The 10121-nt window shown below is 39.3% G+C and overlaps 2 protein-coding genes across 2 annotated transcripts; one reads left to right on the top strand and one right to left on the bottom strand.

Moving 5' to 3' along the window:
- The first annotated feature begins 319 nt into the window (after positions 1 to 319).
- LOC143860847 (U-box domain-containing protein 17-like) lies at positions 320 to 3243 on the top strand. The gene is made up of 2 exons (XM_077371686.1): positions 320 to 2925; positions 3063 to 3243. Exons 1-2 carry the CDS (start codon positions 825 to 827, stop codon positions 3065 to 3067), a joined length of 2106 nt encoding a protein of 701 aa, XP_077227801.1. The 5' UTR covers positions 320 to 824; the 3' UTR covers positions 3068 to 3243.
- Positions 3244 to 6710: 3467 nt separating this feature from the next.
- LOC143860945 (uncharacterized) lies at positions 6711 to 9182 on the bottom strand. Its single transcript, XM_077371811.1, has 3 exons — positions 8999 to 9182; positions 8062 to 8126; positions 6711 to 7641 (listed from the first exon to the last, which is right to left on the bottom strand). The coding sequence occupies exons 1-3, from the start codon at positions 9131 to 9133 to the stop codon at positions 7035 to 7037; spliced, it is 807 nt and encodes a 268-aa protein (XP_077227926.1). The 5' UTR covers positions 9134 to 9182; the 3' UTR covers positions 6711 to 7034.
- Positions 9183 to 10121: the final 939 nt, after the last annotated feature.

Genomic DNA, 10121 nt, shown 5'->3' with positions numbered 1-10121 from the left:
TTCCAAAGGCAACAACCCCCTAAATGACCAAATTACCCTTAATCTAAATATTCGCCCTCTTGTTTACTTGGAACACCCCCTCGTAGTCTATTTATGACTACTCATTTACACTACAGGGGGCTGTCCCATGTAAGAAAAGTTGCGAATATTTAATTTCCTCTTGTTTTACTAGGAAAAGCTGATTTTTTATGTCGGAAGGTGAGAGTCAATAAAGACTGAGGATAGATTTGGTAATTACAAAGGATGATCCGTCCATTTTCGGGTATGTGTTACAATCAATTTGCCCGTAGAAAGAAGGAAAATGGGAAATGCAGACCGTCAAAATGGAGGCGTCATTGTCAAGAAGGGTTACCATGAAATTTCCATTGGAGAAGAAAATCTAAAGGTTCTGAAACGCGTTAATGGCTTTGTAGAAATCTTGCTGTATGTGTCAGACAGTGAAAGGCGATATTTTTTTTTTTAAAGGTAGGTCTTTTACTTTAATTTTTCCAGAAGTTTCTTCTGACGTGAAATCGCTCGTATAATTATCTGTAGATTTCAAGAGTGCGATTCAGTCTAAGTTTTCAAGATCCGATTTTTCTCTGTTTACCTGAATCAAGATCTCAATAACTCTGAGCTAGGGTTTCAGAAACCCTAAAAATTTCCTTTTTAAAGAAGGAGAACAGATTTCAGAGATTCCAGGTGATTTTGTTCTCATAACAAACTTTATCCATTTGGAAAACGGTTTACAAGAGTTAGAAACCCTAACTTTAATCCAATACTAGCTCCAGCACAAACAACAAAAGCGATTTTTGTGACGAAGAAAACCCTAGAATCCGATTTCTATGTCTACATCTGTTATTTTCTCCTCTTTGAGAAGGAGAAGATCTCCTTCAATCGGAGCCTTTTTTGCTCCGATGGATCTCACTGATCTCGGTCTCATTCAAACAATCGCAATCCTCTCTGGCGATCTGATCTCATCTTCCTCAGATCTATCGATTCCTTTCCAGCGCAGGAATTTTCGTTCTCTGATCCGAAAAATCAAGATTTTCGTTGCGCTATTTGAATCTTTGAAGGAATCTGAATTCCCTCTACCTTCCTCTGCAACTCTCTGCTTTAAAGAGCTCTATATCCTTATCTATAGATCGAGAATTCTTCTAGATTACTGCTCCCAGTCCAGCCGATTATGGCTGCTCCTTCAAAACACTCCTGTTTCTGGCTATTTTCATGATCTGAACCAGGAGATCTCGACGCTTCTTGATGTTTTTCCTTTGAAAGAGCTTGATCTAACGGCTGATATGCGAGAGCTGATGGAGCTTTTGCAGAGGCAATCGAGAAGAACCAAGCTCTTCATTGATCGCCAAGACGAGAAGCTTCGGCTCCAGCTGTTCTACTTTCTCAAAGAATTCGAGAATGGACGGGTTCCGAATCCCATGGAATTGCGATCAGTTTTTGTTGAACAATTGGGGGTTAAGGATGCGAAAGCTTGCCGAGCCGAGATTGATTACCTTGAAGAACAGATCTATAACCATGAGGAAGATATTGAACCCACCATTTCAGTACTAAATGGCATTGTTGCCCTTTTTAGGTATTGTAGATTCTTGCTATTTGGATTTGAAGAAGAGGGAGGAGAAGAAGAAATAAATTCTGTGAATTGCAAGAAATCGAAAAAGAGTCTACTTTGTCAAGAAATTGGGGAAACCTATGTCACCATCCCGAAGGACTTCTGCTGTCCAATCTCTCTGGATTTGATGAGAGATCCTGTGATAATTTCAACAGGGCAGACCTATGATCGAGCTTCGATTGCACAATGGATTGAAGAAGGACATTGTAGCTGCCCGAAAACAGGACAGATGCTCAACCACGCTCGTATGATTCCCAATCGAGCTCTCCGAAACCTGATCTCGCAATGGTGTTCTGCACATGGAATCACCTTTGATCTTCCTGAAAGTGCTGATCCCTCCACAGAGACTGTTTCCCCTGCAGCCACCAAGGCTACGATCGAAGCAAACAGAGCCACTGCATTGCTCCTGATCGGCCAATTGGCAAATGGGTCATCAAAAACGAAAGCAGTTGCTGCCCGTGAGCTCCGATTACTCGCAAAAACCGGCAAGGAGAACCGCTCCTGCATTGCAGAAGCGGGCGCAATCCCCCTTCTAAAACAGCTACTCTCATCATCAAACTCAATCGCACAAGAGAATTCTGTGACTGCACTTCTCAATCTATCCATTCTTGACAAGAACAAGACTCGAATTATGAATGAAGAAGGGTGTTTGGAAGCAATCGTCCAAGTGTTGAGGCATGGAACAACAGAGGAGGCAAGGGAAAATGCGGCAGCAACATTGTTCAGCCTCTCCGCAGTTCACGAATACAAGAAGAGAATTACAGACGAGGAGGGTGCAGTGAGGGCGCTAGCAGGGTTATTGAGGGAAGGGAGCCCAAGGGGGAAGAAGGATGCAGTGACCGCACTATTCAATCTGTCAACCCACGCAGAGAATTGTAACAAGATGGCGGAAGCTGGGGCAGATTCGGCATTGGCGAGTGCTTTAGGGATGGAAGGCGTGGCAGAGGAGGCGGCAGGGGCATTGGCATTGCTATTGAGACGCGGGGTCGGTGTGGAGACAATTGGGAAGGAGGATGTTGTGGGTGGTTTGGTTGGGATGATGAGGCGAGGAACACCAAAAGGGAAGGAGAATGCAGTTGCGGCATTGCTGGAGCTGTGTCGGAGTGGTGGGTCCATCATGACGGAGAGAGTGGCGAGGGCTCCGTTATTGGCTGGGTTGTTACAGACACTACTGTTTACGGGCACCAAACGGGCAAGACGTAAGGCGGCTTCTTTAGCGAGAGTGTGCCATCGGTGTGAGGCGGCGACCCTCCATATGGAGGGATGGGGTGTTGAATATGCATATTCTGGCAGTTCAACACACCGGGCTGCGAATTTCAGTGGTGATGTTTCGGTGCCGCTTTCCATATCGGTGCCAGTACTATAGTATTTAGGATCTTATCTTCCAAAATGTTGTAATTTTAATTTTTTTTTTTAAACTTTTGGTAGTGATTCACAAATTCTTTCATTGTTGTAACAGGGTGACAAAGAAGTATAGAAAATGAATGCAGTACATGGGATATTGGTGTTGTAAGTTGAAAGGAAAGGGATATATTGTTGTTGTGAGTTGAAAGGAAAGGGAAGATTGGTTTGTTTACCTGCTCAAAGACCACAATTTATGGAATTATTACATATATAAACACTCGTGCTTGTGGAGAAAATAGGTATTGTTGATCCATTTAAATATGTCGGAAGTGCTCACCAAGTGCCTTAAGCCTATTCTTTCAAAAATTATGAACATCTCTCTGTTTATAAGCCGTGCCTGTCCATGCAATGTCTTTGATTGAATAAATCACATTTTTGTTGTCGTTAATATAGAGGCTACTGATATTGGAATACCATGTTTCAAACTTTCAATAACTGCTAAAATTCAGTCAATTCCTCGTGCGTATGTATCATTTCATTATTGAGGATGTTTATTGTGAATCACTGTGCTTTGCGTTTAGGAGGGACTGAGTCCCTTGATCACTTGCTATTCTATTGGAATTTCATTAGTCAAATTTGATTTGATTTTTTATTTTTAATCTTTCTATCTCTTCGGAGTGAGTTGGGTTCTTCTTGGTTGCAGTGTGAATTACTCGAGTCTTGGGCCTTTGCTTCATGGCTACCTACTGGTAGACTTTTTCGAAGCTTCTTCTTCTCTTTTTTTTTTTTTTAAATGTAAAAATGTTCCGAACTTCTTCCATACAGCAAACTTTGCTTTGTCCAGAAGGAAAGCAACAGTAGAGTCCTCAAAGTGTCTCTAAAGATATTCACATTTCACAGCATTCGGAAGCAATCCTTCTCGAGCATTGAAGCTGAACTTGAACGGATTTAGCTTTGATAATCTGGATCTGAAAGGTATTGAAGATCTTCTCAAGACTAATGAGTGTATGGTTTGTTGGGCTTTTTAGGTCCATTGGCAAGAATGATTCCAATGAGGTGAGATTTTTTGCACTTCTAATTGGTATTCTTTTAATCGATCAGAATCAGATTCGATCGAGGGTGATTCCCTTAATATGATTTGATCGGTCAGAAATAGGTCCATTCATCCTTGGAGGTATGCAGACTTGATTGAGTGATTGAGGAAATTATTGGCAAAATTAAGTTCAGGGGTATTTGCCGCTTGGCCAATGGCGAAGCTGATAATCTTACTAGATCTAAAGTTGGTACAGGAAAAACTTTATATCGATACTTAGTTAGTGGTTGCAACACCTATGCTTCAAAGAGAAGATTCCTCATGTGTCTTTGATTTTTTTTTTTTTTTTTGGCAATTCTCCACCCGTGTTACTTTCTAACAAACCATCAAAATCGTGTTTTGATTGAAGGGTCATAATCTATCCACCAGACTTAATTAGGTGCCTATGCGCAAGATCTTATGTGGGAAACCATTGATCTTAGATCCTTAATCTAGATTGATGCGTGAGATTAAGTTTGAAATTATTGGATTTACCCATTGATCAAGCTATCAATAAAGGGTATAAGGGTAATCGATGCTTCTTATACCTAAGTTTTATATCTTCTTTGTATTTTAGTATTTTACATTGTTAGGTTGGTATAATTCCCAATATATCTAGAAAATCAATTTGATTAGATTTGTTTTTGTGATCGTTGCATTCTAGATCTAGGGTTTAAATGAGATTTGAATTCACTGATCCTAGATTTATACTTGGAACTCAGGATACAAATGTACAAGCTTGTGGAACAAATCTTGTTGATTTATACTAAGAACTCAGGATACAACTGTACAAGCTTATAGAACAAATCTTCTTTAGTTAAAGTTTTTTTTTTTTTTTTCTTACATTTAGTTAAGGTTGTTAGGCGTTTACTTAAATATTAAGGAAAACGATCATACATTTTTTAAATGTTACTTAGTATTTTTATGATTATTACAGCATTTTTTAGTGTTAATTTAGAGAGCGATTCAAGGTTAATTGAGGGTTGAACCATGTTTCTCATATAACATTTTTTGGTCTTCGTGTTGCTGTATTCTGTTCTTTTCTTCTTCTAACCATCTCGATTCTCGATCGTGGCTCCTTGTCTTCTTTCACACTTTAAAAAATAATAATCAAACCATTCAAAAAAAAAAAAAAAAACCTCTCTCTCTCTCTCTCTCTCTCTCTCTCTCATCAATCATGTTGTTATACATTGAGAAAAGTCTCTCACATACTCATCAATCATGTTGTTATATATATTGAGAAAAGTATGGAATGGGGGCACCTTGTCAAACAAGAATGAAACACGAGCGATTCTTCAAAATCGGGTGGTAAAAAGACCCTGATACCCTGCTGACATCGACAGAGTCTTCCTTTTTCATTACTGCCTATTAAATTGGAGCGTTTCACGAGGCTTCTTTTTGTTCGTTTGCATGTGTAAGCCAAAAGAGATGTATTCAATAACGTTACTGTTCTAAGCAAAAGAGAAGTGAGAAAAGATAATGTCAGCCTTCCAAAAAGTATTCAATAACGTCAGCGTTCCAAAAAGTTTTCCAACACGTGTCAAGCATCCATCCGTCTCTAGTATTTTCGACGGCCAAGATAGAAGCACACCCAAGGTTCTGTCAGTTCAAATACGCATTCAAACGAACTCAAAGAAGCCTCATGAAGCGCGCCAATTTAATACGCAGTAATGAAAAAGGAGGCCTCTGTCGATGTCAAAAGGGTCTCAGGGTCTTTTTACCACCAATTTTAAAGAATAGCCCGTTTTTCATTCTTGTTTTTAAAGGTACGCGTAATCCGTAATTCCTTGAAACATATACCTCCATTCCATACTTTTCTCTATATTTGCTTAGTTTTCCCTCTTCAAAACTACCCATTTATTAGGTGACAATTTTAGGGAGCAGACAAGGACAATTGTAATAAATAAAGAAGTTTGAAATAAAAAGGGGGTCTGTCTACCAAAACAAGTAGGTGTGGCTATTACTCTCTAATTGTATGGCTTCCTTATAAAAAAATCTTAGGGAATCCATGAAACCTATCACCCTTGGATTTGATCGACGCATAGATTAGAGTAATGAACCAAGAACCCTGTTCAAACTTGGGGACAAAACAGGAATTGGTCAGAGAAAGTGAGCTCCTAATAAAATAATAGACATTGGATTTTAGCTTAAGAGGAGGAGGAGACGTCTGAAAACATGAAAACCATGCAATATTTTGTTTTTCTTCTATAATATACTACAAATAATCATAGTTACAATGGGAGTAGATTTTTGAAATCCAAAATCGATCACAAGAAGGAAATCAGGTGACAGCTAGTTATGGTATTGGAAACTCTGCTCTCTCGGGGGTCAAGACAAACGGAATTTTCTTGATTTAAGGGATATACACACTCGCTCGGTGGCTTGTTACTTGTACACAATAATTTCCAGGAGAGACTTTTCATCTCCAACCATCTGAAGACTTTTCATCTTCAAATGACTTATCTTTTTGGCCCATTCATTATGGGATCTAAGGTACTCCTTGGAGAGACTTTTCACCTCCAACATAGTTTTGTCCCCACCAATTACACACCCACCTAACAGCTACCCTCCCATAGTAGGTAGGATATTGTCGATCACCTAATGAGTCACCCACACCAACCTGAATCATCAACTGATGTGACAGAGTCATCATCTCCCAAAGTCTCCAATGCACATGCCATGGAATTGATGAAGACACCCATTTAGAAATATACATAAATGATGATTATCAATACAAGTGGGCATGTGCAATACATATCTAGGGATTGTCATGTGATGATTGTCACCATCACAGATCCCCGATCAAGGGCTGACGGCCCCACAATACAACATCTGAGTTATGTAAAAATTTCCATGCAACTCGTAAATTTAAACTCTCAACTATAATGATTTTTATTTTTACCTCATAAAATAACAATAGTACCAAGTCATGAATCATATTTGCACATAGTGCGTGCTGTTTCCTTTTTCATAGTAATAATTGTCACTCCTAGGTTAGATAAAGAGATAAATTGATTAGCGATAGAAGTTGACATAATCATAGGCCTCCTCCATGGCACTGATAAGCAAGAGGAGCTCCCCCATGGCCCCATTTGCAGCGACATTGTTATTGTTGTTGAGGGGCAGGGCATTCTCTCTTCGCCTCCTTTCACATAGCACATGTCTACAGACAGGGCACTGGCCATGAGCCTTCACCCATGGCACAATGCAGTCTTTGTGAAACATATGGTTGCACGGAGTGATGAGGACATGTTCATTTGGTTCAAATTCGTCTAAGCAAATTGTGCACTCCTTGCCTTCATCCTCATCCTCATCCTCTTCTTCATCTGCTTCTTCCTTCTTATGGGTGTTGTTATTGGCCTTGTAATTGGAGAATAGACCTCTTTTCCAAGCTCTCTTCCTAGGATAAGTAGGGTTGTAAATTTGCATCCTTAGCTTACTCATGGCCTTCTTGAACTCTGCTTGGGTTAAGCCAGCCTCTTCTTCCCTTGGAACCAAACCCATATGTCGTTGGCCCCAGATCCCCGGCGGGGAGTCTCTGATGAACTGTTGAAGATGAGGGTTTACCGTTCCTTCTTCTAGTGCTATAATTCGCGTCGGAGAGTGAGGTTGCAAAGGGAAGCTGAAATGCTCAGTGAAGGTAAGAGATGAAAACTATAACATGTTATTAGACCCGTGCATGTAAAAATTAAGAAACAAGGAAATTTTTGCAGTTAACGAGTGCTCCCACGGAAAAGGTTGCCTAACCTAGAGTAGAACCAAACAAATCCCTACACGGACATCTACTTTTGTTACACTAAAGCCTGCTTAAAACAATGGTTTAGCTTAATTTCCTGGGAGGAACTTACAAAAGACTTGATGGATCAAGGAGTTAGGATCATCTGTTCAAGGCGGGGTCCACGGCAATGAACCAAGGATTGTGCTCGCAATCAAATTAATGGACACGATCCATCCATGTGGCACATGTAGGGCCCTAGAGCCTCACAGCCATATTTCTCTTTAACATTGTTTTATTATAAATAGATAAACAAATACTATGTACCGGTTTAAGCCATAAGGACCCGTTCTCACTCTTTCTTCAAACAGCCCATACGACGCTCCATCGTCCTATGGCAAGCCATAATCAAATGTAAGTCCCCCGAGAAATTGTATGTCCTACAAGCCTACAATGCAGTGCAAATCATCCACACATGATCTTGTATTAACACCATAGTTACAAAGTTTGGATTCAGAAATAATTTGGTGAAGCAAATGGGTGACCTTTTGGGGGGGAAAACGTGTGTTTATTTATTTATTTAGAACACATATGCCTACTACATATACTTATTTTTTAATAAGCAACAATAAAGCATGAAAGGATGGTTAAGTACACATATAATCTCTAGATTAAGGAGTGAGTTCGGTTTTCACTTTGATGTCTTTTTCATTAATTTTGAATTCCTCGCAAGTTTTATAAATGATGTATATGAAATTGCTGAATTGTGAGTCAAATTTTGGAATTAAACCAAAAAACAGGTTTAATTTGAATATTTGCATTCAATTAAAATGTTTGAATATTTTTTAATATTTCAGGATTTTTTAAAGTTCAAAACTGGGCATAAAAATTCAAGAATTTTTCACGAAAGAAATTTTCAATTATTCAGAGAAAAATTACAAATCATATAGTTAATGGATTCCAAAGATGTGTTAATGTCCCATTTACAAATTAGATCAAATTAAAACATACTATTGCGCCTGAAGAATCCTTTATTTCTTGATCATGTGTCCATATGCGGGATTGGACGTGTAGCTCAATGGTTGAGGCTTTGTTTCTCAACCTTGAGGTTGCAGGTTCAGTCCCAGCTTACCAACCACCACCCCCCCCCCAACCAAAATATTAATAATAATAATAATAAATAAAAAATAATAGTGTCCATATGCATATTTTGCTTTTGATCCTATGAGCTAACAAGCGCACGTGTGGAAGAGGTGATTCATACCGGTAGGTGCTGAAATGGCCGGGGAACGGAGGTGGGCCGGTTCCGGTCATTGTTATTAGGAGCAGGGGCACCATATTCATTCCTCCGGCGCCAGTTTCTGGCAGTCCAGGCGAGATTGTTGGTGCCGCTGCTCATGTTTTCGCCTATACTCCGGCTCTGAATTGTGAGAATACTACAATGGTAATTGTGATTTTATAGTAACATTCTATTCCTTTGGGGATGGAGAAGAATCTCTTACTTTTCTATATTGTTTTCCATCACAAAGGAGTATTCCTACTCCAATTGAGAGATGCTCTTGGTTGGCCATGGCAATGAATCTCCCATCAACATATGTTGTACATGGCTAGGGGTCCTACTAAACCATACAAGAAGCATATATGTCGAATGATCAAAACCATTCATCTGATGGGCCCCACTTTGGATTGGCCATAGTCCAGAATAAATAGGGACTAGATGATCTTAACTATCTGGTCATCAGCCTGCAAGTGGGAATTTTAAAAGAATAAACAATTGTAAACATCTAACAGGTAAAATACTGGGATTGGATGCTTAAAGATCATTCAAGTGGTGTATCTTTTACAGGCTATGTGCAATATATTGGGGTCAGCCAGATGAATGGTTCAGATTGAACAAGACAAAATTTTCTTTCCGGAAAATGACTAAAATGCTTCTATTTTGCAGAGGAAATTCCTATATTTTTATAAAATTAACTATTGAACTTGATACATGGATTATTGCCTTTGGGATTGAATCCTGATGATCAACACTGGGTCTCAAAAGGGATTTGTGTGTTTAATCAAGACCATTGATCTGGTGGATCATCAATAGACAAGTCCCTTGGTCCTGGTCACATAGCCTAATGCGTTCCTGCTTATTGGTTAAGTTGCTAACATTGTGCTGCTCGGGTTTACAGAGCCTCAATGTAAATTTTACACCCCCATATGGTTTCCGCAAGCACTTCTTATGGAAATAACAAACCTCTGAAGATGATGAAACGTTAGAATTCAGTGAAATAAAAATAAAAAATACAGATTACTGATTCATTGATTCACGATCTCCCTAGTATTTTACTCCATTCAAACAAGTGGCCAAATTAAGAACGGGGTATTAGAATCTAAAATAA

This window comes from Tasmannia lanceolata, unplaced genomic scaffold (genome assembly GCF_043159265.1).
Source record: "Tasmannia lanceolata isolate RefF3 unplaced genomic scaffold, GAP_Taslan_0.1 ptg000037l, whole genome shotgun sequence".
Classification (NCBI taxonomy): domain Eukaryota; kingdom Viridiplantae; phylum Streptophyta; class Magnoliopsida; order Canellales; family Winteraceae; genus Tasmannia; species Tasmannia lanceolata.
The sequence above is the reverse complement of the archived record's forward strand: the minus strand, read 5'-3'. Positions and strand labels throughout refer to the sequence as shown.